This window comes from Camelus ferus, chromosome 6, assembly GCF_009834535.1.
Source record: "Camelus ferus isolate YT-003-E chromosome 6, BCGSAC_Cfer_1.0, whole genome shotgun sequence".
Lineage (NCBI taxonomy): Eukaryota > Metazoa > Chordata > Mammalia > Artiodactyla > Camelidae > Camelus > Camelus ferus.
Genome location: NC_045701.1, coordinates 72,302,923 through 72,330,327, shown reverse-complemented (window position 1 = coordinate 72,330,327; position 27,405 = coordinate 72,302,923). Strand labels below are relative to the sequence as shown.

General features: G+C 51.5%; 2 protein-coding genes across 3 annotated transcripts; one reads left to right on the top strand and one right to left on the bottom strand.

Moving 5' to 3' along the window:
• Nucleotides 1-354: 354 nt before the first annotated feature.
• On the top strand, nucleotides 355-16,084 carry ISM2 (isthmin 2). 2 transcript variants are annotated; one of them, XM_032482443.1, is made up of 6 exons: nucleotides 355-1,198; nucleotides 9,091-9,333; nucleotides 10,702-11,068; nucleotides 12,487-12,627; nucleotides 12,887-12,970; nucleotides 14,201-16,084. In XM_032482443.1, the coding sequence occupies exons 1-6, from the start codon at nucleotides 1,058-1,060 to the stop codon at nucleotides 14,716-14,718; spliced, it is 1,494 nt and encodes a 497-aa protein (XP_032338334.1). In that variant the 5' UTR covers nucleotides 355-1,057; the 3' UTR covers nucleotides 14,719-16,084. The 2 variants fall into 2 exon arrangements, with proteins under 2 accessions (XP_032338334.1, XP_032338335.1); XM_032482444.1 differs by lacking the exon at nucleotides 12,487-12,627.
• Nucleotides 16,085-19,273: 3,189 nt separating this feature from the next.
• AHSA1 (activator of HSP90 ATPase activity 1) lies at nucleotides 19,274-27,039 on the bottom strand. The gene is made up of 9 exons (XM_006184437.3): nucleotides 26,800-27,039; nucleotides 25,277-25,467; nucleotides 23,569-23,651; nucleotides 23,051-23,168; nucleotides 21,909-21,997; nucleotides 20,905-21,033; nucleotides 20,320-20,421; nucleotides 19,781-19,832; nucleotides 19,274-19,668 (listed from the first exon to the last, which is right to left on the bottom strand). The coding sequence occupies exons 1-9, from the start codon at nucleotides 26,877-26,879 to the stop codon at nucleotides 19,496-19,498; spliced, it is 1,017 nt and encodes a 338-aa protein (XP_006184499.1). The 5' UTR covers nucleotides 26,880-27,039; the 3' UTR covers nucleotides 19,274-19,495.
• Between the last annotated feature and the right edge of the window lie 366 nt (nucleotides 27,040-27,405).

The following is a 27,405-nucleotide window of genomic DNA, read 5'->3' as shown; positions in this document are numbered from 1 at the left end:
CCCCACCTGCCCTATGTCACAGCGCTCGCATTCCCTAACAGTCCCCAATCAGGGGACTAAAATCATCACTGCCACTCAGAGTTCCTGATTGTTATCATAAGCTGAGGTTTTTCTCTCATGACTCGCATGCCCTACAAAAGAGGATCCCTGCACGAGTGTCTCGCTGGACGGAGTGAGTGGTCCCACTGTTTGATCCAGGATGGAGCGAGGTGACACCCAGTGGCACGGCAGGATCTTCTGACCACTCCTTCAAATGTGGCTAGCTTCTGTCCTTCTGGGACTTCATACTCACATCTGAGTCTTAACTCTCCTGGTTTTTGAAGTGCTCTGAGAACACCCTGAGGAAATTGGGTGCCAAGTGGCAGGTGTTTCTCGGGTCTTTACCTCCAGCATGGGAGCTGGAAGAGCCTTGGTGGGAGTTACCTCCAGGTCTTCTTCCCCAAGCCAATCTACCTCGGTGCACAAAAAACACTTGCCCAGGGGGAGGATCTGAAGGCTCCCGCGTTGGGCTGCGTCGCGCCCCTCGCCCGCGAGGCCCTGGCGGTCCGTGAGTCCCAGCGTCGCCCTCGGAGCGGCCGCGGGGAGAGCGACCCCGCAGGAGTCGCAGCTCAGGACTGGAGAGCGCCGGCCAGCGGGCTGCGACTTCCCTCCGAACAGGAATTCGCTTGGGGCTGTGACGGCTACAGCGGCGAGGACTGAGGGCGGGGAGGCGGCCAGATCAAAGGGAGCTGCCCGCTGGACCAAGACTTGTCCCGGAGCGCGAGGGGCCGCCCCTCCGGGGAGGGCGGGGGATATCCCCGGCGCTGACCCCGAAAGCAGCGCGGGCCTTCACGCTCCGCAGGAGCCGGAGAGAGCGGCGAGCCGCGCGCCCCCGCCCCGCGCGCCGCCGCGGCCGCCCGGGCTTCCCTCCCGAGTCCCGCGCGCTGGCGCGGCCAGGCCTGCGCCGCGGTCCCGGCTCTCCCGCCCCTGGAGCAGGCGAGGCCGAGAGCCAACAGACTCTTCGGAGCGGGCCGGGAGGGGCGAAGGCTCCGGGCAGAGCAGCCTCGAGAGGGAGACGATGCCTCGACTCCCCGACCGCGCTGGGCTCCTCCTCGGCGTGGTGCTGCTGACGGCGCTGCTGGCCGCGGTGCGAGGGCTCCCCCTGCGGAAGCCGCGGGGACCCGGGCTCCGACCCCGGAGCCACACGAGGCTGGCGGAGGTGAGCGGCGGGGCGCGGGGCGGCGGGGCGCGGGGCGGCGGGGTGCGGGGCTGCGGCGCGCTCGGTCTCTGCTCCCCGGGACCCCGCTCTGGCCGCGAGGGAAGCGGCGCCGGGACGCGAGCAGCGGCCCCCGATTGCGACGGCAGGGGCCAGCCTGGACGTCCTGGGGCACCGGGCAGTGGCCAGGTGCGCGGGACCTGCGGGAGCCCCCACTGCCCGGCTGTGCAGCGGGCCGGCCTGGGGAGGAACCTCACTTGTGTGAAGTTCACTTCTGGGCTGAGTGAGGTGCATAGGCACCCTGGAACCTCCGGGCTTCCTCTCCCTCGCTCTGAGCGAAACTCCCCTGCAGCCACGCGGTCCAGGTGCGCGCTCGGAGAGGAGTCCTCCAAGGGGAAGGTGGGTGAGGGCCCCGGACCTTTGGGGACTGGCGAGTGGGAGTTGCTGAGGTTTGAAAGGTCGAGGGACCCACAGGTGCAGCCTCTTCAATCAAATTTGCAACGTATTTGAGGATTTGAGTTCTTTGGGGTGTGAATTGAGACAACGTGAAGCACCAAGTGGGGGGCCTCCACCAACTTGCTGGGTGGGAATGGTCGGCGAGGGACCGTATCATTACGTACTTGGACAAGCAGAAGAGGTCGGTAAGAGATAGAGGAGCACTTTCTGTGTGGGCTGTGTGGGGGCCTTTGGATGCGACTGAAGATAGAGGAGTGAGATGGAAGAGTAGTTTAGACATGGGAAATCACTGTCCATCCAAACCGGCATCTCCCATCACCAGGGGTCAACAGTCCAGCCATTCCGTCCTGGACTGCAGTGGATGTTCATCCTCATGCGGACAAAACCCTCCAGACTTGTTCCAGGGTTTGTAGGAGCAGGCCTGTGTAATAGAGGATCCTGGCCCCTCCCGTGCACTGAGCAATTCTAGGAGGTCAGAATGGTTCTTCTCATTTTCCAGAGGAGGTCTCTCAGCGGCCCAGGTGGGTGCAGGAGAGCAGTGAAGTGAGAGCCGGAGCTTGGCACCCTGTTAGTGCCCAGGCTGCTAAGGCCCTACAGAGGCAATGGAAAGAAAGGACCCGGGCCCCCAACCCCTCCACCCTACCACCCCTGCCCAACTGCACTTTAGGGGGCCTCTGTGGATATACTATCTATTCATGTATTGTGGCCCTTTGGAGTGTTGCAAACCTTTGTAATACTTAGATTTTTTGACCCCTCCCCCGAGATCTAATTGTTGCCCCTGTTGAGAGTACTTCCTGTGGACCAGGTTTCTTTCCCTCCACACTGCCGTCATTAGGTTGCACAGTTCTTTGTTGCACGTTGTAGCGTTGTAGGATGTTGAGCGGCATCCCTGGTCTCTGTCCACTAGATGCCTGCAGCACCCACTCCCCCACAGAGCCAGACATTATCCCCTAGGGGATAGCACCCCCTTCCCCCCGTTGTTGGGAACCACTGCTGAAGACAAATCCAGAGGAACTGAACATTCTCTGGCCAGTCCCACCTCCTCAGTGGAGATGACAGTGGTAATAAAGTTAATTAATTGCATTGGCATTTTTTCCCTACTCATTTGGCATAAATATTTTACACTCTAGTACTACTGCTTTGTATTGTAATTATTTTTAGTATGTTTGCCAGATCTTCCCCCAAGACCAGTCTAGAGGATGAGTTATTTCAGATCCAAAGTCACATCCCCAGCCCTAGGGTAGAGCTGGCAGAGCCCTCAAAATCATGTTGGAGTAAATGAGTGCCATGGAGAAAAACAGAGCTTGGAGCCCAGGGCCTGGGGTTCTAGTCCCAGTGGGTAATTAACTCATGTGTGACTCACCTTACATGATTTCCTGACATTTGAAATGAGGGACTAAGTCATCTCATGATCCCGTCCAGCTCAAACATTGTTTCCCGAGCCTGAATGATATGTGCTAAAGCAGTTACACATCCAAGGTGTGAGTTGAGGCATCATGGTGAGAAAGGACAGACTGCTGTTCCAGGGTGTTGGTGATGTGTCAGAAATAACTGACCAGCCTGGACCCCAAGGGGTAGGATGACTGCAGGGAAGCAAGCATCCCCTGGGCCTTTCAGACTCAGTTCAATACTGAGTGATGCTACTGTGATGTTATTTCATTGTCAACCATTCTGACTGGGGAATTATTCCAATTTTTCAGATGAAAAAAATCGAGGCACAGAGACATTAAGCCTAGCTGGGATTGGGAGCCAGATCTGTCATTTCAAGAGCTACACTGGGGACCTTATGGTCCATCTTTGCATGTCATGCCCCAACCCTTCTCATCCAAAGTCTTGAAAAGTCTTGAAATCATTAGTATCGTGAACAAAATGTACCACCCCTCTCCGGGTAGGCCTGTTGCTGAGCCTTAGTTCACACCCGCAGTTGAATGGGAATAAGAGAACCCGCTTTGTCGGGTGGCATGTGGGGCAAGAAAGCACCGCACATGTGGGTGGCCTCGGCACACAACTGGCTAAGTTCTGGACAAGCAGAGACTGACACAGCTCTGCCTGGGGTATCTTCTGTTCTAGCTAGGATTGGAACACCACCCAAACAGCCACTTGTGCCTATCATTTTTTCTTTGTCTTGTTATCCTCATTTTAGGGATGAGGGAACTAACAGTGGGTAGGGGAGAGGGGAACTGGGGACTGGCAGCCACAAGAGGGTGATGAAGGTTAGAATTAGGCAAGAGAGAGGAACTGACAGAGGGCAGCTCTGCGGCTGCCAGGACTGACCCACATGAAGGATTCCCCTCAGGGCAGAGCTGGGGGAGTTCATGCTGTGGTGACAAGGACTGAATTGAATGGAAGGAAGTACTTGGTGAGCATATGGGCTGAGATGAAGGATTAAACACAGAAGAAGGAGCTTCCAAGCCCCGGCCCAGCCCGTGTCATGCACACGGTAGGGGTACTTAGCACTTTAGTCCTGGTCCGTCCTCCAGGCAGTTGCCTGGCAGCAGGGCCTGTACTACAGGAGGGGCATGGTGGGTTGAAAAGTCTCACCTGCCAGATGGGTGGCACCAAGAAGCAGGTATTTTCCTGATGGTTGGCCTTCTTTGGTTGGGATCTTTCTAGCCTAAACAATGAGTAAGTGACAGAAGGGGCACGGAACCCAGGTCTGTGAGATGCCGAACCTGTGGCCTTGCCCTCCGCTGCCTCCTGGGAGGCGGGCACCTCCCCAGACCTTGACTATGACCATCTTCTCCCTCCAGAACATTCTTCTCACTCTGAGAGGTTGGAACCACTGGACGGCTGGTTGCAGGAGAAAGGGAAGGACAGGAGCAGGGGGCCTGGAGGCTGGGCTGCTCCGTGGTCCCAGGCAAGTCCCAGTCTCACTGGATCTCCATCTCCTAATCTCGTTCCTGCCCTTCTCACCTCACTCGGTTGTTATGAGGATCAAAGGAAGGATGGATATGAAAAGCAGAACATCCTGTCCTAGTGTTTTGTTCATTCAACACATGCAGCCCCCGAGGGTGGCAGGCAGAAACCCAGAATGTGCAGCCCCTGCCTGGAGTTTGCAAAGCATGAGGGTTAAGAGCACAGAGCCTTCAGCCAGAGCATCTGCCTCAAAAATCTGCTCTGCCAGCCCCCTGTGTGGCCCCAAGCAAGTTACTCCACCTCTCTGTTCCTTGGCTGCTTCACCCAGGAAGTGAGGATGATGCTAGTGACCTGCCCAAAGGGTTGTTGTGAGGATTCAGTGGGTCAGTACATATAGGGTGCCCAGCAGCCCTGGCTACGTAGTTTGTGAGGCCCAGTGCACATGGAAAATGTGGAGTCTCTAAGCATTTCAAGATGGGACGAGCAGAGCCATAAACCCGAAGCAGGGCCCTGTGCAACACAAGTCACACAGCATGAAGCCAGCCGTGGTGCTTGGGGGGCGGGCTCTGAGGTCTCCCCTGGGTTCCAGGCTGGGCTGGGTTAGAACAGCCCACACCAGTGAGGAGGCTGACGTCCAGCCCCATCCCTCAGCCCGTTGTCCTGGCTGAAGAGGCAGTTGCTGTTGAATGCTGGGTCTCCAGCATGTCTTGGGGAGGTGAGGTGATTGTGTGTGCAGCCTGGTTGTGTGGATGCACCTGGGCCTGCAGAAAGGGGCTGCGGGGAGGGGAGGTGCTGGGCTGCACCTGGCAACTGGATTTCATTATCCAGAACAAGTTGCTGACCCCAGAGAGGAGCCAGAGAGGAGAAGGGAGAGTGAGGGGACTGTGAGGGGAGCCGAAACAAGTTAGCAAGCCAGGCTCGTGCAACGCAGTAAGGGTTTCGGAGTGGGGGGCTCTTGTGTTAACTGGAAACACATGGGTCAGGGCTGCCCGGCCAAGCCTGGGAGAGTATGCATAGGCTCGTGATGTGTGTGTGAGAGAGAGAGAGCGAATGAATGGTAGGGTATAGATCTTCGTGTATATCTATACATCTCATGCCTATCTGGGCAACGACACCATCCCCCAAAAGAGTTGTGTATCTGTACACACGTGAAACTCCGCAGGTGAGCATAACGGGTGGGAGGTGGCCCTGTGGGATAGGGCAGGTGTTCTTAAACAGGCCGGTGCCTCGGAATTTGCTTCCGAACACGATGGAAATATACCACCCAGAGATCCTGCATCAGCGTTGTCAGGGAAAGGGATCTTCAGACAAAGTAAGATGTAAAGAACTAACACCATGCCTGCCAAGAGAGGTTCTCTGGGAGAACCATCTACCACCACCTCTAGGTAACATTCGCTGCACGCCTGCCATGTGCCAGGCGCCGTTCTAACTCAACAGCCCTTCAGGACGGGAACTGTCAGCCATTTCCCTAATGTAACCGGGAGAAACTAAGGCAGATTAAGTAAATTGCCCAAGGCCACACAGCCAGTAAGTGTACAGGTTGGGGTTTGAACCCAGGCGATGTGGCCTCCAGCCTGCACTCATTACCAGCACGTTGAGGGGCCAGAAAGAAGATGAAAGCGTTAAATGGTTCGTGATCGCAGAGGTGTTTGCACTTGAGGAGCGATTGGCCTGTCTGCGCATGCGTGAGTGCACTGACGCCAGGGCGTTGAGATCCCGGCAGAGCTGAGTTTGAACCCGAGCTCCGGTAGTGTACCCTGTGAGACCTTGGGTAAAAACCTTACCCTCTCTGAGCCTCCATAGCTCATAGTTATAGGGATAGTCACACTCCCCCGTCAGCGATGCTGGCATTCATTTAATCACCAGCAATGATTTATCGAGCGCCTACTGTGTACTAGGCACTGTGCTAGGCATTGGATACTGCATGAACAAAACAGAGGAACATTTCTACCTGCAGGGAGCTTACACTATGGCTGGATTAAGTATCAGAAGGTACGTAAAGGGCTTCACCCTGACCTGCTTGGGAAGATGTGCTCAGACAACACTTGCAGGTCAGGGCTCTGGGTGCTTTGCCCACATCCTCACAGGCCTTCCTTCCAGCTGCCAGCATCCAGTTGCCTGAGGGCTTTCACTAGCACTAGGGACAGCTTTGAGCCTAACATGGCAAGACTGAAGTGCCCAAAGGGTAAATCCTCTCCCCCACCTACCCTCCCACAGCCAGTGACTGGTGGGATAATGAGGTGCCCACTGGGATGCATGCCAGTTGTCTACCGGGGTCACTGGATTCATGGGGCATTCTTTACGAGCTGCCTCCCTTCCCTGCTGGTATCTCCAAAGGAACCACATGTCCCTGAATCTTTGTCTCAGGGCTGGCTTCTCAGGGAACCCAGACTAAGACCAGCTATCCTCCTCCACTCCTGGAAGTTCCCCCAGGGCTGACGCACAGGGCAGGGGGCTCCCAGAGAGGAAGGGTATGTGTAGCTGTGACGTTTAGCCAGAACTTTCTATGGCCTCTGCTCATTGTCTGGTTCCACTGGGCATCAGGGATTGGAGTGGTTGTGGAGGGCTGGAAACAGACACTCCGTACGTCTGCTGGGTACCAGCTCTTTCCCACTACTGTTTCCATTTTACTGATGAGGACACTCACAGAGGTTACGTCCTCTGCCAGGGTCCCACAGGTCAGAAGCCAGGCTAACATTCAGATTCAGACCCAGGCAGCCTGTCTAGAGCAGGATTTCTTAACTGCAGGACTATTGACTTTACAGGCTGGGTAATCCTTGCTGTGAGGACTGTGCTATGTATTGTAGGATCTCTGGCCTCTACCCACTAGAAGCCAGTAGCACCCACTCCAGCTGTGACAACCACAAATGTCACTGCCAAATGTCTTCTCTCCTGCTGCCCCAAGTCTGCCTGTCTCTGTGCCCCAGAGGTCACAGGGACAGTTAGGGCTTCTGTGGAATCGTGGGTGGGAACTGCCAGGAGGACAGCATCTAGGGATGCTCCAGGCCTCCAAGACTGGTCAGCGAAGCGTTTGGGTTGTGCCGTCACTTACCTACCCATCCTTGGCTTATCCACGCCGGCCATCTAACCAGAACACTTTGACTCAGCAAAAGACTCCCAGCCCAGGATGAGATGGGCCCATGGTTGCCCTGGGACCAGGAGTTTAGTGCAGAAGCCTTGGAGCCAGGCATCTGGGGACCCCAGAAGGAGGGAGTCAAAGGGATGAGACGTGAGAAACGAGACTGATTCAGCCCCTGCTCTGTGAAGTAGACTCTCAGCGCTCTCAGCTGCAGTGCTAACAGCATGATGGTTAGGAGCGTGGGATCTGGCCCCAGCTGCCTGGTTCAAATCCTGGTTCAACCACTAAATATCTGGGTGACCACAGGCAAGTTACTTGCTCTTTCTGTGCCTTAGTTTTCACTATCAAAGTGGAGATGACAGCTAGCACTTACCTCTGAGGGTTGTTGGGAGGATGAAACAAGTGATTAAGTGTTTAGAATAGTGCGTGGCACACAGTCGATGCTGTAGAAGGGTTTGATAAATAAAACTGACCGTTCTTCCAGGTAGGAATTATTATCCTTATTTTGCAGATGGGAAATTATCAAGTTTAAGAGCTAGTATGAGGGAGAGCTGGGATTTGAACCCAAGCTGATCTGACTCTCCAGACCCACGTTTTTCAGCCATACCAAGGGCCCCAGATATGAGGAGGTAGGGTGAAGGCTGTGGCCTGGATGAGGCGGGGTCCACAGGCTCCTGACCCTTGAGCTCACAAAGTGGCTCTGGGCAGTGCACTTTCTGCCCTGCCTGGGCAATGGCTACAGCCTGGAGGTGGGTGCTGAGCCCCCAGGTCTCTGCTGTCTGAGCAGTGAGGGCTGGAGCTGGAGTCAGAGACATCTAGCACCTGCCTCACACTTATCATTTGAGCTGAAGCAAGGACAGGCCTGGTGTGACCTTGTGGCACTGGCCGGCAGAGGGAATTAATTGGCAGCCAGCCGTATAAGCAGCCTGGAATAGGAAAAGGGGCTGGGCCCTGAGTGGGCAGGCAAAGGAAGACACTATGGTCAGGGATGCCAAGAAACACAGCCCCCACATGGATGGCTTGGGAAGGAAGGCCAGGGGGCCAGGGTGCGTGCTGAGGGCAAGGGCCCAGGCCTTCCTGCCCTGACTTGAGAGGGCCCGGGCGTCTGTTCTCTGACAAGGGCCCTGGATTCTGAGGCAGGTGTTTGCAAACTGTACTTTGGAACCACTACCTGGAACATCTCGCTTTCCCCTCTGGGCCTCTATTTCTTCATCTGTAAAATGAGGAGGTTGGATTATGGTTCTTCAATGGGTAGAGACCTGATTTTAACCCTCCTTCTCACGCCTCACCTTGGCATCATTTGTCCAAGGGCTTTGTGGACACAGTCCACCCTCTGAGGTGCTTGTTAGAGCAGACGTGTTTGGATACACGGTTACAAGGTAAGTTTGTGACCCAGTCTGACCGCAGGGCTCCTAAATCCCTGGCTCCCTGCCAGCCTTTTCCAGGTCTACATGGGGTGAGGCCTAAACCCAGGTACCCCTCCCTCCCCTTCTCTCTCCCTCAGGTCTCAGCCTCCCCAGATCCCAGCTCGACTAGAGGAGAAGAAGGGACACCACTGCTCCCCAGAGCCCGCCTCCAGGCAGGGCCCCGCCGACACAGGCGCCGGGCTCTCACTGAGCCAGTGGCCCTGACCGTGCACGAGCCCCCTGCACCCGGGGCCCTGGAGGATGCTCCCTTACTGCTGGAGCTGCAAAAGCTGCCGGGACTGGCCAACACAGACTTGAGTGCCCCAAACCCCAATATCCAGGTGAGAGCTACAGGGGGCTGTGGGCTCAGTGGACCCTTGGAGAGGAGCTGGGCTGAACAGCTCAGCTCTGAGGTCAGGCATCCTGTCCTGTATTCCTTGGAGGGCAGGGGTCCTGTGTGGTTCAGAGATGGTGACTCCCTATGCCCCTCCTGTGGAGTAGTGAGAGGAGTATGTGCCCTCCACTTTCCAGCTGCAGAACGTGAGCAAGTCACGTGGCTCTGTGAGCCTCTGTTTCCTGGGCCATAGCGTGGGGCACACAGTACCTACCTGCCAGGGCTGTCACGAGGACCAAACGAGCAGAGAATGTTTCTTCAGCTGCAGGGGATACTTGGAAGAAGCTGGGGTGGGGACTAATGGAAAGCCTGCAGGTCTGATCCCTGCCAGACCCACCCCTGACTGCAGGCACCTAAAGAAGAATGAGGTGGGCTGGTGGAATGGGGGCCTGCCCATCAGAGGGCTTTATGGGAGACAAAACTAGGGGGACCAGTAGAATTCCAGTTTTTATACTCCATTGCCAGTCCTGATCCCTAATGATAATAATTCTGCATGTGTATACCATCTACAGCTTACAAAACCCTTTCATCAAAAGAGAAAAAAAGGCCACCAAAGTATAGAAGATATAACTGTCTAAAATTGTTTAAAAGTGTATGTGTATATATATGTGTATTTCTATATATATTATATATATGTAAACTTGGAAGATTAATCAAGATGTTATCTGTCAGAGATGAAATATGGGTGATTCCCATTTTCTTCTTTATATTTTGCTGGTTTTCCCCTCCACCCCAGATTTTGTTCAGTGACCTTTGGCTTTGTGACAGCCAAAAATATTTTTAAAGTTCATTTTTACATAAATGATTTCATGTTACCTATTTCCTGTCCACTATGTGCTGAACAAAAGCCGCTCACCCCCTACCCCAGGGCTGTTGTGAGCATTTGCTATCATTTGGTCTCATTTACCATCACTACAACGAGGAAACGGAGGCTCAGGGATGTTAGTGGGCCCAGAAGCTGGGCAGCCTGTGGGCAGGTGGAGTCAGAATTCAAACCCAGCTTCACTTTAACTAGTGGGTCTCCACCCTGGCACATGTTAGAACCACCACACCTAGCCCTACCTCCCACCAGTTAAAGCCGTGTCTAGGGTGGGGTCAGGGAGTCAGGAATCTCCAGGAGATTCTGATTCGTAACCAGGTCTTAGGCTGGGACCCCAGGTGCCCTGGGAGGCCAAGAAGGTTGGCCAAGAGGATGGATAGGTTTAGAGACAAAGTTGGGCCTCTCCTCCTGCCCCCACACTTGTCATCTCCCCTCTCCTTGGAGTCCGGCTCTGAGCTCTCCTTCACTGGTGGGCCTGTGTCTGTCCCTCTGTAGGTGACCATTGAGGTGGTGGAGGACCCCCAGGCTGAGGTGGAGATGGACCTGATGGCCGAGCCCAGCAATCGCTGGCCCCAGGGTGCCCCCAGCTGGCTGCCTGCCAAGGAGTTCTTCTGGCCTCTATTCTGGGGCTACCTGGAGGGCGAGGATGGGAGGACGGGCCTCATGGGCAGAGCCCCTGGGGAGGAGGAAGAAGAGGAGGAAGAAGATTACCCTCTCGAGTACAGTGAGAGCGAGAACCAGGAGGACAACGATGAGGAAGATGATGACTATGAGGAGCCTGGGTTCAGTGGGACCACTGGAGGCTGGGGGCAGGGCTGGCGGACCCCTGGGGACTGGGCCTTCAAGGAGCCCGACAGCTACGGTGAGCACCCCCTTCTTGGCATCCCCAGCTGATGCCCCTGGAGTGGAAATGGGGGTGAGGGAGAAGGGTCAATGCTTCCCAGGCAGGGGCAGCTGGGGAGGTCAGGCGCTTAGGCCTGTACAAACACCATCATCAGCTGAATCGTAACGGCACCCACAGCTTACAAAGTGCTGCGTTTTTTTTTTCAAACCTTTGACCCTCACAACAGCCTTGAGATTCCCTAAGCAAAACAGACATTTGTTAATATTTTATATATTCACAGATATGTATCAGAATATAGATATTCATATCTATATTGGTTTCCAGCAAATTAAGAAATTTTATAAATCCCACCTCTCACAGTGGACCTCATTTTCAGACTGGGTGGGTTTGAATCCTGCCTGGCTCTGCTGCCTACCAGCTGAGTGACCTTGGGCAAGTTACTTAAGCTCTCTGTGCCTCAGTTCCTTCCTCTATAAAACAGAGATGGGCACAACCCTTATTACATAGGACTGGGTATAAAGTGCCAGTAGACAGTAAATAAAGTATTGGCTGTTTTCATTTTTAATTTTAGAAAACAGTAACAGTGCAGACTGTTCAGAAAATATCACCCAAAGCCTGTCCCCGCCATGACAGGCATTCTTATTTTTATGTATTGCAGTTCCGGTTTTTCCTGGGTGCAGACATGTTTCACAACGAGTTACAGCAGTTCTCTCCAGAGCTCTGTTGTCTCATCACTGATTCAGACTAAGTCATAGCAGGCTTCTCCCATTTCACCAAAGTCATGTAAGCTTACAGGCAGAATTTTCATGACTTTCAGCTTTTCTCCCCATGATTTTCCTTCAACACTTGGTGCCCGCCTGCTCAGGCCTGCCTGGGAAGCAAGGAGAGAGCTGAGTGTGTGTGTCAGTACTTTGGGGGTTCCACAGAGAGCCCTGGGTCTCAGCCCTGAGTAGCCAGAGGGCTGTGGGTGCAGTCATAGTGTATTTCAGGTCCCTCAGACCAGGACTGGGTAGTTAACATGGGCAGCAGGGACATTCTTTAATACTCCCAGTGCCAGAGAAATATTGTCACCCTCAGTTTTGATTGACATAAAAACTGTAGCTCAGAGAGGTAGGGGGACTTGCCCAAGATCCCACCTACAGTGGTCAGGTGGTCTCCAGATATCTTTTCCTCTTCATTGCTGTTAGGGCACAGAGTGGGTGGCTGAGGGTTGTGCTGTCTCTGTAGGGCCACCTCCTGCATTTGCCCGGGTGTTCACTGCACAAGGGTACCCAGCTGAGCAGGTGAGTGGGGCTGAAATCCAGCCCATGCTCTGTTCACTAGGGGAGTCCTGGCTCAGGCTGCATCCTCCCAAGGAAGGGGTGCCTTTTGCTAATTCGCACCAATACACCCTGTGGGCTCTGCTCACTCACCCCTGGCCCCCTGCCTTGACCCAGACTATGAGCTTCAAGAGGAGTGGAGCCCCTGGTCTCCCTGCAGTGGGAGCTGCGGCGGCGGCAGCCAGCGGAGGACTCGGCCCTGTGGCTACGCCTGCACTGCCACCGAGTCCCGTGCCTGCGACCTGCCCCCCTGTCCTGGTGAGACGAGCCCCAGCTCCTGCACAGGGAGTGGCTTACACGCTGGGCTTGGTCCCCTGGGAGTGTGGGAATGTGCACCTTGTACGAGGGGTGGGGTGGGGAGAGGGGAGGCAGGAAGCTCACACATGGTGGTCCTGCCTTGTCCCAGGCCTGTCCCAGATGCTGTGGGCACCGAGAGCCTGGTAAGGGCTGGGTCTCCCCATTGGGAGCACACAGGTGCCCTGCGGTGCCACCAGCCCGGCCTCCTCTCTTCCCAAAGGCGCCGAGGACGAGGACCCCTTGGGCTTCCCCAGTGAGAGGTGGCAGCCCCTGGCCCACAATGCTACGGACATGCTCAGCCCAGGTCAGTGAAAACCTTTCGGGAGGGTGGAGCTTCACTGCACCGCCAGGAATCTTGCCTCCAGCCATCAAGGCAGAGAGTACATTTTTCAGCTGGAGGGCTAGCCTCCCCAGCAAGGGGAGCCTAGCATTTCTGAGCACCCTCTGCCAGACCCATGGCCTTTCCCAGCCTAATATTCCTGCTGGGAAGAAGGCCTTGATGGGAGCCGCAGGGCTCGGAGATTGTCGGGTGGGGCATTTGCATTTTCTCCCCAGCAGCAGGATGGGATAGGGACATTCTGGCTTCCACTTCCTGGTCCCTCTCGGAGGTTCCTGGCAGGCTTTGTTGGGGGAGCAGGTGCTGTCAAAAGCAGGTCAGGGTCCAGAGCTCCAGGGCTGCTCCTTCCAGAAGCTTGGAGCAGGCCATGCTTTCGCCAGTATACTCCACGTCTGTGTCTCTTGCTCTTACCTGCACCCCGCAAGGAGGCAGGCAGCAGCCGACAGCCCTGATGGCAGATGGGTCCCATGATCAACGCTGCAGAAGCTCCCGGAGCTGGTGTGGTACACCTGGCACCATGTGGGGCAGGGGACTCCCAGTTGGCTAAGCCCAGTCCCTGCCCTCAAGGAGCTCAGGTCTTAGGGGGAAAGACACACAGGACCTACCTGAGTACAGCACTGCCAAGCAGGCCCCAAGGGTCTGGAGCAAAGAGGAAGGAGCAATTTGTTCTGTGTGGCCAGAGTCAGAAGCCACATTTCCCAAGGTAGGGAGGTGGCGGAGGGGAGGGCAGCATAGACAGAGGGGCCACAGGGGGCCCAGACAGAGTGAGCCTGAGAAAGGCAAAGATAAGAACAAGACTGGGACAGTGGTTAAAACAGTGAAACATTTTCTTACCAGTAGGTTCAAACTACTGTCCCTTCCTACAACTGGCCCAGCTCCTTCCCCAAAATCCCAGGGTCTTTCCTACCACCCAGCATCTAAAGGGACCAGGCCTGGGTCAGCCGAGGGCCTCCAGGCCCCTCTTCCAGCCCCTTGGCCAACATCCGTTCTGAGCCATGGCTTCTTGCTTCAGGGTGCCTGGGTGGAGCGTGGTCACCCTTATATGCTTCTGGCTCAGGTGTGGGTCCTTTTGCTCTGGCCCCTAAGGCCAGACCTTTGTGTCAGCTGGACCTTCTCCCTCCATGCACTGGCACTTGACCTGCCCTCACCCCACCAAGGGGCTGACTGGGCCCCTTCCCACAACCCTGCCCTCTGCAGATGTGGACAGCTGTGAGAAGTGGCTGAACTGCAAGAGTGACTTCCTGGCCAAGTACCTGAGCCAGGTGCTGCAGGACCTGCCCAGCTGCCCGTGCGCGTACCCGCTGGAGGCCGTGTCCAGTGCCGTGAGCCTGCGGGACGAGCACCAGGGCCGCAGCTTCCGGTGGAGGGATGCCAGTGGCCCGCGAGAGCGCCTGGACGTGTACCAGCCCACGGCCCGCTTCTGCCTGCGCTCCCTGCTGTCCGTGGAAAGCAGCACGCTGGCTGCCCAGCACTGCTGCTACGATGCGGGCAGCCGGCTGCTGACCCGAGGCAAGGGTGCTGGCGCGCCCGACCTCGTCAGCACCGACTTCTCGCCTGAGCTGCACTTCAAGGTGGACACGCTGCCCTGGATCCTGTGTAAGGGGGACTGGAGCCGCTACCACGCTGTGCGGCCCCCCAACAATGGACGGGCCTGCGCTGACAACCCTCCCGAGGAGGAGTACCTGGCCCAGTTGCAGGAGGCTAAGGAGTACTAATGAGGGGCTGCTGTGCTGAAGAAATTTCCTTGCAGGCCCCTCCCCCTGCCTCTGCCCACACCTGGTGGGGCTGGTCTGGGGCCTCCAGCCCTCTGCCTTTGAACCTGAGGCAGGGAGATCTGCGCCCCACGTGTCGGTGTGGGATCGGGGAGAAGGTTGAAGGTGTATAGGACCCAGGGTGAGAGAAGGGAGCTCAGTCCCCAAGGCCCTGGCGGGTGCCAGGCAATGTGTCTGTGGGGGCTCCCTCTCCTGCCTAGCCTGGCCACCCATTTTCCTCCCTTTCCCTGAGAGCTGGGCTCTTCTGCCCTGGCTCTGGACACAGGTGTGAGTCAGGCTTTCCACACATATCCTGAGCCCTGGGACCTGTGGTGAGTCACTCAGAGCCCAAGCCCTGAGGACCAGTCCTTTCATCCCACCTCACAGCTGCCCCTTGGCAGGCTGACAGCCAGGCCTGGGTCAGCAGCATCCCCTTAGCTCTGAATGGTCCCACGTGGCCTCTTGACCCATGTCCTGCCAGGCAGGTTATCCTCAGCTCCCAGCTGCCTTTTGGCGGAAACCACTTTAGGGCTAAAGGCCATCAGTGGGGCCATGTGTGGACAGACAGGCTGAGGAAGCCAAGACAAGGCAGGATCGGGGTAGGGGATGGGTCAACCAATTCCGATCCCTTTCTTTGTCCAGCCCACCTCTGTTCTGTCCAGGGCTGAGAGATGACACTGAATGGGCACAGCAGCCAGGCTTGGGCTGGGCTCAGAACCACTCAGGAAGATGTGTCATGTGCGGGGTGAACTGGTAAATCAGTTTCCTGGGGGAGGGGCAGGGGAAACAGCCTCAACTTGTAGCATTTGGGCCATTTCTGTGGTGTAAACATTCCCACTGAGGCCCACTTCAAGCTGCCAAGGTGATGCTGGGGAATGCACTGAGCTCAGAGTTGGGAAGAGACAAGAAAGTCAGCACCCAACATATTTCATGCCTCTTCCCTGCCTCCGTTAAATCTACCTCCAACCCCAACCCCCACACAACATGTCCTTGCCTTCTATGGGGTTACAATGCTGATGTCCCAACTGTCTCTGTTAGCAATAGCCTTCAAAAGGTAGGGGACTTCAGTCCTAGCCCCTTGACAGCTGCCCTGAAGCTCTCTGGGATCCTCAGCAATAAAGCACTTTATTTTCAAATTCTGTCTGATGAAGAATTTGGGGTCCCAGCAGAGCAGAGGTGTGTAGGGAGCCCTTGCTCAGAACCCAAGCCGAGCTCCGGTGGGTGGTGTTTGTGACTGCCTAACCTAGCTGAGCAGGTGCAGCTCCTGGGGTACAGAGGCTAGACTAAACATCAGTTTATCCTTACACTCATAAAGGGCTGCCTGGGAGGCAGGGAGGAGCTGGCGGGACTTCAGGTTCAAAGAGATAAATAACTTTGGTCAAAAAGATAAATTGCATTTACACACGAGGAAATGGCCCCACTTCCCTGAGTAACTTGCTGCGAAGTTGTCCAGAGGATTCCACCTATGAGATGACAGAGCGGGACCTATATCCTGTCTTAGTTGATACCCTAACCAGACACTCCACTGTCACTCCTGGTATTTGAAAAAGTCAGAGACACACCAGGAGGCAGAATGAGACAAGGTGTGTTCAGAGCCACCACCTGGAGATGCTGAGAGCCAGACGTTTCCAATTACCATCACACCTAGAGGTAAGTTTATCAGTCTCGTCCCGGGACACAAGTCTAACAATACTGGTGCAACTAGAATGTTACAGGGTCAGAGAGGGCAGGGTCTTAGGTCACTAGATGGGGGCCAAGTTCACTTTTCTGTCTCTTATCTGGGGAATTCAATACGGTTAGCACAGGCATATTTTAATTATTTCTAGCAGAAACTTAAAAAAAAAAGAAAAAAAGACAAGATAGAGGTATCCCAGAGTCTGTTTTCACAGGAAACCATTAATTCCTCTATTTTCCAATATAGTTTACCTTGACACTGAGACACACTAAATGTAATCTATACCTAATGCTTGTCTATTACCTAAACTGAACTTAGCCAGCCCCATTTTTAATCTCTAAGTGACATGCTAAGTTGCTACCATGTCAGGCCACATGAGCGAAAAGTAAAGAAAGCAGGGCTGGAAAGGAGCCTTGAAGGAGCTGGGGCATTGACCAGCTATAAAATGGTGTTTATTCAAACTGTACAAAGGAGAAAGAGACACTATGCAGGTGGCTGCAGGCTTAGGGAACACCTGTGTGTGAGGAGAAATATTTGTGGTGGGGTTGCTGACTCTGTTAAAGGGAGAATTTTAGAAGCGGCTAGGGGCCCATGAAATCAGAGAGGACCCCTCCCTCTGCTCTGGTCCAGTGTTGATCATGACCCGACTCACCAGGCTGTTCTTCCTGTCCCAGACCCCAGCAGCCGTCCAGGGCCACGCATCCAGCACGACCACCACTGCTTTTTCTAACTTAGCTGCCCTGGCCACCCAGGATGGTTTTGTCCCATTTTCCCCCTCTCTGGTTTACATCATAAAGGGTTGTAGGCCAGGCAACACTGAGACTGAATTCTTACCAGGTTTAAAAGGGAACCAAATGTGCTTCTTTGGCTCCTCCAATTAGATCTTAACATGTTGGAGGGCTTCTCAAAAGCCAGTCCTGGTATCAGTATCACCTGGGATATTACAGTATCAGCTCACAGGCCATACCCCACACCGAGTCAGATCTCTAGGGGTAGAGTCCATGTTCCTGCACTGCATTTAACAGGTTCCCCTCAGATGGTTCTTAGCTGAGAAAAACCCTTGGCCTAAGATTTGCAATTTGGCCAATTAATCAGCTTTTCAATAGATTAACTTCTTCTCAAGGGAAAATGTGGGCTCGGGAGCCCAAATATCAGCAGGTAACATATCACCAGGTGCCTGTGCTTTTCGGTTCACCTCTAATGCTCTCATAAGATACTTACTACACCCATTTTACAGATGAAAAGATTTGCCCAACTTGTTAGGAAGTGACGTGTATACAACTCCAATCTAACTTTTGGTTCTAGTTCAATCATTCTCCTTTCTAGGCTCCCATGGCTAACCAAAATGCTGTTAGTAAAAGCCATGGTAAAAATTGGCACAGCCGTTCACTACTGGGGATGTGAATGTTACTGAGCATCTCACATGACAGTAACCTTGCCTGGTGTTTTGGTTTTCATTAAAGCACTTGTAAACTCTACTTCAGATTTTTTTTTAGGTCTTTTGGTATAGGTAGCTCCGGCCAGGTGTGAAACGGATTCTTTTTTGTCACTAGTCTGTGTTAGGAGGGGTCCTTGATTTGATTTGTTAGAGTCCAGGTTCTTTATCAAAAGGTATCTTTCTGGACCCCCAGGAAGCAGATGTAATGCCAAATTAGCTCAGTCCAGCACTTGTTGACTAATTCAAGCCAAAGGTGGCTTTTGGGGTTCTCAATTATCCAGATCAGTACTGATTTTCTGCTTTAACTACAACATTTTGGCCAAGTCATGTTGGTAGGATTAGCCTACAGGCCTTGCTGCCATCTAATAAAACAGGCAAAAACAGATGAAGGAAATAGCTGTAGCTGCAGGAGGTAGTGTCAGGATTAGAGGACGCTGACTCACACTGGGGTGCAGGACACCAGGGAGGGACTTGTCCAGGAAAGAGCCTCCCTGTGCAGGTAGTTACCTCTTCCTGCAGCATGGCCATCTGAACCCCACAAGAGCATATCCCCAGCCCTTGGTTAGTGCTCAGTAAACTTGTTTCATGGAACCAGGTATTTAAAAATATTCTAATAAGGACATTTCATTTTTTCCCCTTTCTGGGAGTACTAAGAGGCCTGGAATTTTCAACTCATGAGGGATGCTTACCATGCTAGAAATGCAGCAGCTTCCGTGTGGGGATGAACCCAAAGACAAGGCAGTAGACACAGTGGTTTAGACGTTGAGTACTGGCTCTGCAGTTATGGTCCTTGGTCCAAATCCCAACTCTGCTCAATTATCAGTTGTAGGGTCTGGGATATGTATTAAGAAATTCAAGGATTAGTCTCTTTTAAGACAGAAATGATGGAAGTATCTACTTCATAGGGCTATTATGGGGGCTAAATGAGTTAACAACTCAAGGAAACTGCTTAATGCAGTGTCTGGTAGGTACTAACTGCTCAGTGAACAAACTGAAGGCCCACAGGTCCCCCCGGCCACAGGGTGGGAATCTCTTTCCACACCTCAAACCAGCACCTGGTGATAATGCCTTCTTACAAGAGGCCACGGAGAGCGGGAAGCCCAGGATGCCACCTCTACCAGTGACAAACTTTGCTGGCACGGTTGACCTCAGAGCACCAACACCCACCGCCCCCCGCCCCGCTACATTTCCCTCACTGAGGGGAACAGACCTTTTCGCCAGTCTGCAGTGGGTAAGGACACGAGCTCACGAATGCTTGCTGGCAAGAAGCAGGCTCCCTTCATGCCTCTTAATTACACACACTTATTTGGAACAGAAACAAAGCCCTTCTCTTGTTTTCATTCAAATTCAAAACCTTCTAGGGAAATCAATACCAGCCAACTAATCAACACACGTTCCAATCCATGTTTTTTTTAAATTACGTTTATTTAGCGTATGTACACATAAAAGAGAAATCACCCTCTGTTCCCACCCAGCAGAAAACATGCACAAACCCAAGGTATACATGAAGGGAAGGGGCCCCGGCCCCAAGTTAGTGGTTGGGATGGTGCAATCCTGTGAGTCACAAGCCCCAGTCAGGAGAGGGCTGGACTGAAGTGTTGGGCAGACTGTAGCCCCCGCTGCTGGCCCTAAAATAAGCGTGCGCCATAGCCAAAGGTCTGTTTGATGCCCTCAAAGTAGTACCGCTGCCAGCCCTGCCGTGTCCTCTCTTCCTCAGGAGCAGGGATGCCTCGGCCTTCCATGCACAGCTCGGTCTCTCCATTCTTGTCAATGAAGGTCAAGGTGATGGTGGCAAAGTGCCCTGCAGAAAGGCAGAGGGGAGGGAGGTTTCAGATTCAGGGTTTCCATGTGGGTTCGAGAATAAAGGGGAAAACAACAAGTTCTGGGGGCAATAAACAAGTATGCTTACTTACCTTCTGGCCACGATTTAAACCTCCACTTCATCATAATATGTTTCTCAGGGACCTAAAATAATCAAAGAGATCAGCCTATACCACAGACTACAACGTATGCAATCCTAGCTAGGATGCGCCATCTGCTTTTCACACGGAGTCTATCATCCGCGCAACTGCACCACTTATGAGGGCAAAGTGGACCACAGAGTTGGTAGCTTCTGCAGTGATATTCGCCGCAGCTTCTCTTATTCCTGGGTCCAGTCAACGGTACCTAAGTGAAATTTCAATGCTGCAAGTGGAAAGCCGTAAACCACCAATATATAAGTCCTCTCTTCACGTTTGATTTCTCCAGGGAGAACTAATTTCACCTAAGGAAAAAATTCTAGAACAGCAAGAGAATTCAACTGTAGCATTCTTTTGCAACAATAAGAATGAGGTTTTACTAACCGAAGAGATTAAAGCCTTAAATTTTATCTACAGAGCTGCAAAAAAAAAAAAAGAAGAAATGTTAATCTTCTAACCAGACAGAGACTACATCTTGGCTAGCAGGTACTTACCAGATCAGTGAATTCCCCAGAGACATTGCCATCTACCAGGTGAAACTTGCCACCTTTGTCTGCTTCTAACATTGCAGGAGCATGGGTAAAGGCCTGAACAAGCTGCAAAAAAAAAAAAAAAAAAAAAAAAAAAAGGAGGTAGGGAGAAGATGTGTGGCTCTCAGTGGGACCCAGAGAGAGACTCCAGCTGACACCTGTGTGTCTCCTTAACTCTCACTTCCAAAGATACCACTCTGCCCAACGACCAGGTTTAAGTTCTATTCTGTTCAACTGAAGACCAGGCTTCAACTTGAGTAATTCTTTCTGAATCCTTGATGCTGGTACTTTGGATCCATTTACTTTTGTAATGAAAAAGACTCTAGTGGTTCCCACTTACGTGACCCAAAACTAGTACAGAAGAGAAAAAAGGCAAATCCACTCAGATGAATGTGTTGAACAAAAGTGTTTTTCCCTTGCCTCTGCATGTATGAGGAATACCTCGTGGTTCCTCTCAGTACTTCCTCTGCAGTGAGGGGATGTGCCCACAATGGGTCACCCGGATGTTCAGCAGATGCCATGACGCCGGAAAGACAAGATTACACTTACCTCTTGGGTGGTAAAAACTCTGTAGAGCTCCTCTGGTGATGTCAGGAAGGTTTCTCTAAGGGTGATCTTACAGGTAGGGATTTTGACACCGACAGGTCTGGCCTGGGTTTTTGAAGGAGCAGCCTTAGCCTGTGGAAGTGGTGGTGAAACTGTCAGTTTAGAGTAATGGTGAAACCTCAATTAAAAGGGCTTCAGGGACAGCCCTGCCATTCGTTCTCACAGTTTTTCACCTCCCAGGCTAACTGTTTCAGGGGGTTAGAGAAAATTTATGTGCATGGGTGTTTCAGTCAGGAGAAGAACTTTCCCAGATACTCCTCAGTGCCACTCTAGGTGAAGGAAGACTAACACTCAAAAGCTCACTACCAAAGACAAGTCAATCCATAGGTATTTCTTTAGATCCCTGCTTGATTCTCAGACAGAATTTTATGCTTAGCCAGAAGCAGCCTCCCATAATTTCCTTCAGCAAGCTGACAAAAGGTAAACAGGGTTGGAAACCACGTGCTGACCCCAAACCACACAAGGTCCATCCCTAGAAAAAATATTCACTCAGCCTGCAAGTTGGGTGAAATCCATCAGTTTCCTGACAGGTGAAGTTAGTGATCTAAGTAACCCCTGAAACTTTGATGAGATCTTTAATATCAAAGTATGAAATGTCAATACCCCAATTAGACATAATACTTAAGATGTATACAGGTGAAGACCACTCTATGTTCATAACCCCTTCACTGGTGTTAAATGCAACCAAAAATCAGACTGTGAAATCCCTGATGACTTCCATTTGCTCTAGGAGTCTGTTATAAATGAACAGAAACCAGGTTAAAGATAGACAGACAGACAGTTACATACTGTGGACTTGAAAAAGCACCACAAGCAGATCACAAGCTGCTCTGGCTTAGAGGTTAGGGTGTGGGAGAAAGAGCTGAGATGTGGACTTAAGGAAGAGACAGTGTCTCAACTGCCTTTCCAGAGAGCCTCCTGCCCCACCATGTGGGAACACCAGTTACCTTGCGCTCCTCAGTTTTCAGTGCTGGCTGCCTGGCTGGGTCTACTGACTCTCCATTCATTGTAGGCAAGATCATGCCCTGCGTGAACTCTGAAAAGACAAAATCCCAGCTCTTGGAAGTTATTTTTTAGTAGCTGAGATTGGGGGCTTCATTGTAGTTTGACAAACATGGCCATCTTAACCAAGAATGAGGTAACAACAGGAAAGGAAGAGTCTATCTACTTTACATCTTTATCTCGGCTCTGTGGTACTCAGACAGGTATCTGAGTGTATGCTATAGAATGTAGTATATTATATTGGAATTATGGTAAACCCCTGACTCAATCGGATGGTAGCCAACGAACGTAGTGGCACTTGCAATGACTTTTGAGAGTGTGGCAAGATACCTACGGATGCATATTTAGTCTCCTTTCTCCACTGTGCTTTACATCTGTAGAAGAGCCACAGCTAGTTACGGTGTCAGAGCACTGATTCCTACCAAAAAAAGTTTTCACCTTCTGTGCTAGTTCCCTCTGATGGCTGTATGTACTCTGACACCAAAATCAGAACACACTGGCAGAACTGGAATTACAGAGGAGAGCTGAGCTGACTACTATTCAAATTACGTTCTAAATGTCCCTGGAGAATGCATATCAAAGGTAGTCCAGGACTACGCTCAGGTGATGAGTCTAGGGATATCAAATCTTTAGATCAGTGAGTCCAAGAGGAATATGTTAGCCTTAAACGTAATATTAAATTTTCTAGTAGTTATACTATAAGAGTTAAAACCAACAAGTGAAGTTAATTTTTATTAATATATTTAACCTAATACAACTAAACTATCATTTCAATATGTTATCAACATAAAAAATTATGAAGATATTTTACACTCCTTTTTTTGGTACTAAGTCTTCAAAACCCATTGTTTATTTCATACTAACATCTCAGTGTGGACTGGCCACATTTCAACTGCTAATTAAACAATGTATCAGACATCGCATCTCCAGATCTTTCCCTTTCTCAAAGTTTATAGACTGACTGAGATGAAATAAGCCTCTTCCTATTTGTACCCATTTGCCAAAGAAAGGACTGTCAAGCCCTTAATTAGAGTCTGACAGGTAGAAAGCTACCTCCTCAAGGCATTCGTAACTACTCAAGAGATACCTGTTTTGAGGGTGCTGATGTAAATTCCCATTGCTTCTCTTAGAAGTCTCACCCCTTCTTCCTTCATTAAGGCCACGAGATTTGTGTCAGGCTCATCTTTGGCAAGGCTCACACTAATCTGAGTGAAAGATCAGAAGTAGGTGGTAAATAACACGATGGGCACCTACACTGCAGAATGTGGGTGCTCAGCAATCACATAATTGCTGACATTTCCAAAGGAAATACGTGAGGGTTGAGTTACTTGTATATCCCCATGAGCGTTCCTTCTCGCATTCTCTCTGTCAAGGCAAAGGTGGCTAACGTTAGAACCCACGTTACTTGCTAAAGGAAAGTAATTAAATAAGCACAAGCTGCTCTGGAAGCTCCCAGTGGTACCAGAGACCTAGAAAATCATCTGCAGACTGTGGTTCTGAAAGCTTGGGCCATGCCTGACCTATAATCCTGAATGATAGGTCATTTTTATCATCTGAGACTAAGCGGATGTGGAAGATTCAGATGAGGAATTGGGAAGCACAAACCTCTACTTCATCCACGCTGTTTTCATCAGACAAATTGGGGATCTCCACATGGCCCTTGTACTGGACTCCAGACTTAGAGGTACCTGTCAAAACCAATGCAATGCTATTAGTCTCCTCCTCTTCAGTCTGCTACTCTGGAGTTCTACTACCACTCTGCTTATACTTCTTTTTGGACAACTGAACTGACCTTCTTTGTTTTGAGAGAATGCCACATGCCAGCTGCCCCTGCCCCAAAATGTCCTTCCTTATCAGATTTCTTGAGACTGTGTTATTACAGTGTTGGACCAAGAGCTATGTAAATATAGCACTAGCATGAATTCTGTCAGGGAGGGCTTCGGTCAACAGCCAATAGAGTCAGTTCCGCTAGGATGCTTATTTTGAAAATACAGATTTGTTCCAATGCTATTGGTGTATTAAGGGACAATTTGATCATAACATGAATTTCACATTTGCTTGTATGTGATTTCATCCATAAGAAACACTAGGTGAACCCATAGAAAGCCACACCCAGCTGAACAGAGCTGCACAGGAATACACAACACACACACATCTCAAACATTTATCTCCCAGCAATCTCAGATCATCATGTGTGTTATGAGCCGTGCCATCCACAACTATTGTTATAACGTTCCCTCTGACTTTAGGCGACTCTCCTTCTGCCACCTCAACCCACAAGCCTCAATGCTTCTGACGCCCACTTTCACAAGTAAACTTCAGGTCTTTTTCAAGGTAAAGCACCATATTTGTCATATTACTTACGTATTTCTATGACTTAACATATATAAAACGGTGCTATCAGTTTTTAGAAATGTGCCAGTGATGAAGCTTTTGGGTACTGTGTCACGTCCAAGCCCATTTTCCCTCTAAGCCCCATGGGTTTTGCTGCAAGATTCTGCATAATGCAGTGATTTTTAGAAACAAATGTCCCGTCATAGCAGAACTGATTGAATTTCAAAGTTAACTGACAAAACACTTACTTATCTTCACTTCTCTAGGCCTCAGGTTCTCAACCTATACAAAGAAGACTGGGCAAGATGATACCTAAGGCTTCTTCTAGACTACTGTGCTTTAGTAGTTAAAAAAAAAAAAAAACCAACAGAGAAATGTACATTTCTCCTCTTTATTACCGTACACTTGAGAAATGTTTACTGAAACAAATTTATTTCATGCTTTGCCCCATACATGTACTCCTTTACCTTTAATGTTAAGATTCAGCCTCCCAACTGTCTGGACCACCCAAAGGAGGCATATGCATGGTCCCAGTTCTCTGCCAGTGTCATCAAAGAAGGGACATTAAGCTAAAGCTAAAGGATAAAACTGCCCCAAATGATAATCAGGTACAAGCCTGATTAGCACAGCAGTCTTAACTGTTAGACTCACACTGGAGAGAGTTAAAAAAAAAAAATCAGAAAAAATTCCCCTCTACACACTTTTAAATCATCCAAGAGACAGCAATAGCTAGTCTGAGAATAGTCACCTTCTATGCTTCACTGGGAACTTGCGAGACCCAGAGAGGAAACTCGTTCAGTGTCCCAAAGTGGCAGAGAAATTTCAACATCCAATGCTGTTTTCTATAGGATTCTAAAGCAGCACCATCTGTCTCCCTTGAAAAAAGCTCACAACCTCTCAGAAACTGTCCTCTCTGGCTCCTGAACAAGTCAGTCAAAAGGCAGTTAACCCCTGTCCTAAAAGCCGAGCACAGACTTACCTGTCCAGTTTAGTTTGATGCTCCACTCGTAAAAGAAGATAAGTTTGCCTTTGCGATTATTAATGGATGCCTCTCCATCAAGCTTATTCACTTCTGTCACCTCGCACTTGCCTTCCTCATTTTGCACCTGCACTGCCAGGAACAATGTTTTCAGCTTATCTGTGGACCAATTTGAAGCATCCCTCTCTGTCCTGCAAAACAGAAACAAAGCTATGAAGCAGAAGCAGAAGGAAGGATACACTGCTATGCAAGAGCATCCAGGGCTAAAGGCGCCCTGAAAAGAACACAAAACCCTCAGTCGCACTCCAGTATGTCCACAAATGTGTAACCCTTTTAGGAGATCAGGAATCCCATATTGTCAATAAAGACAACTGCTGTACAGAATAGTTACAAAGTAAAAGGAAAATTCTCTTTTCCTTTCTCAGCGTGATGGTGCTGAGGTCAGTACTTGACACTTTAACATGGCGCCCCCGTCTGACCAAGTGGGAAACTGCACATCTTGCTGAGGTCTAGCACACAGCCGGCCATAGAATGGAGTACTGAGCTAAGAAGTCCCATAAAGAATAAATCAATTAGCACAATGTTTTGACCTGTCACATTCAGGCTGTGCTATAAATGCCCTACACATTCTGTGCCCTCTAAATGACCATAAAAACAATAAAAGTCCAGGGCTTCAAAATAGACAAAAATTAAGTCAAGCACTCTATCTTAAGAAGAGAGGAGACGGACTGAGATATAGAGAAGAAAAACTACATGCCTCCCACTTTACTAACTAGTAGAGGAAACAGCAAAAAGAGCTGCAACAAAGTAAAAATACAGTAAAGACGGTATGAACAAAGTTCAACAGAATTAAAAGATAAGGAAACATTGCTTCTGGAGGATTTCATGAAGAAAGGTAGGCTTTTAAGAGTGGTTAGGTTATAAAACCATGATTGCCCGGCAACCGGGGCAGTCCCTGGAGTTACAGTGCAACCGACTTAATAGTTCCGGGTGAGAGGCCATGGCGCCTGCAGCATCACTAACTAAGCTCTGAGCACCTGCACACGTTCCAAACCTTAGCCTTCTGGACTGAGGCAGTTGTCTCCTATGACTGACTTTTAATTCCACCCATAAGCCGAAAAATAGGAATTCCAACCCCACGGAGCCTAACACTGCAATCTCCCAACACAATCCACGGCGGCTTGGGTCTCACTGACTCCTCCGGCCACGTGTGGGAAGCATTTCTGTTCAGGCTGGATGGATGCAGCAGCCAGGGAGTTACGTTCTCGAATCGCTGAAACCTCTCCTCTGGGGCGCAGCCCTTCATGTCGTCCCCTCGCACCGCGCCCCGCCCCAAACTGAAACGGAGGATGGAGGAGTTTGGGAATATGGACCCCAGCAACAGGAAGGACCCACGCCCATCTCCCGGCAGGCAGGGCTTCCTCGGCCCCAGCTTTGTCCCAGCAGAGGTTCCAGGGCCCCAGGGCCCCTGCAACCCTGGCCCGGCCGTAGAGCTCCCGTGGCCTGGCCCCGCTTGCCCTCACCAATGCCAGTTGTTGACGTTGGTGGCGTCCGCCCGCTCCTCCACGATCCAGCGTGGGTCGCCCTCGCCCCACTTGGCCATCGGCTCTCCTATCGCGCCGCCACCAGCTCCTGAGCAGCCACAGCCAGAGCCTCAGGACCGCCCGGTCCCAGCCGCCCGGCAGTGCCTGGAAACTACTAGAAACGGCCTCAGATCCTCCCGGCTTGCTTTTCCCTCCACCCCCCGCCCCCTCCCCGCCTTAACTTCCGGCTCCTCCTCACTCCCACCCGGTACTTCCGTTCCACCTCGCAGGACTTGAGCTTCCGCCAGTTCTAGGGTTCCTTCAAACTCCCCTGGTTATCCCCTAAGAAGACCGAAATGCAACCGCTCACACGACCATTCTTCACCCGTACAGACCCAAAGGACACGTCTCATTGTGGCCCTGAACCCTGAAACGAACCTGCTGAGCCTTATGGGAGTTGTAGTCTTGTTGAGTGACCCGCTGGATAACCACGAAAGGTCGAGCTAAAAGTAGAGGAAACAACCTAGGTACGGTGCGCTGTGAGTTCTGGGAATTGTAGTTAAGAGGCCTCCGTGTCCCGTTCGAACTGCGCCTTATGGCCGAGGC

Bases quoted from the DNA above. Each gene is read 5' to 3' on its own strand.
- ISM2 (XM_032482443.1), top strand. From the start codon at position 1,058: ATGCCTCGACTCCCCGACCGCGCTGGGCTCCTCCTCGGCGTGGTGCTG. The intron at 1,199-9,090 runs GTGAGCGGCGGG...TCTCTCCCTCAG, and splicing joins GCCACACGAGGCTGGCGGAG to GTCTCAGCCTCCCCAGATCC. The intron at 9,334-10,701 runs GTGAGAGCTACA...GTCCCTCTGTAG, and splicing joins CCCCAAACCCCAATATCCAG to GTGACCATTGAGGTGGTGGA.
- AHSA1 (XM_006184437.3), bottom strand. From the start codon at position 26,879: ATGGCCAAGTGGGGCGAGGGCGACCCACGCTGGATCGTGGAGGAGCGG. The intron at 21,034-21,908 runs GTAACTGGTGTT...CCACTTCCACAG, and splicing joins TGAAAACTGAGGAGCGCAAG to GCTAAGGCTGCTCCTTCAAA. The intron at 20,422-20,904 runs GTAAGTGTAATC...TTTTTTTTGCAG, and splicing joins GAGTTTTTACCACCCAAGAG to CTTGTTCAGGCCTTTACCCA.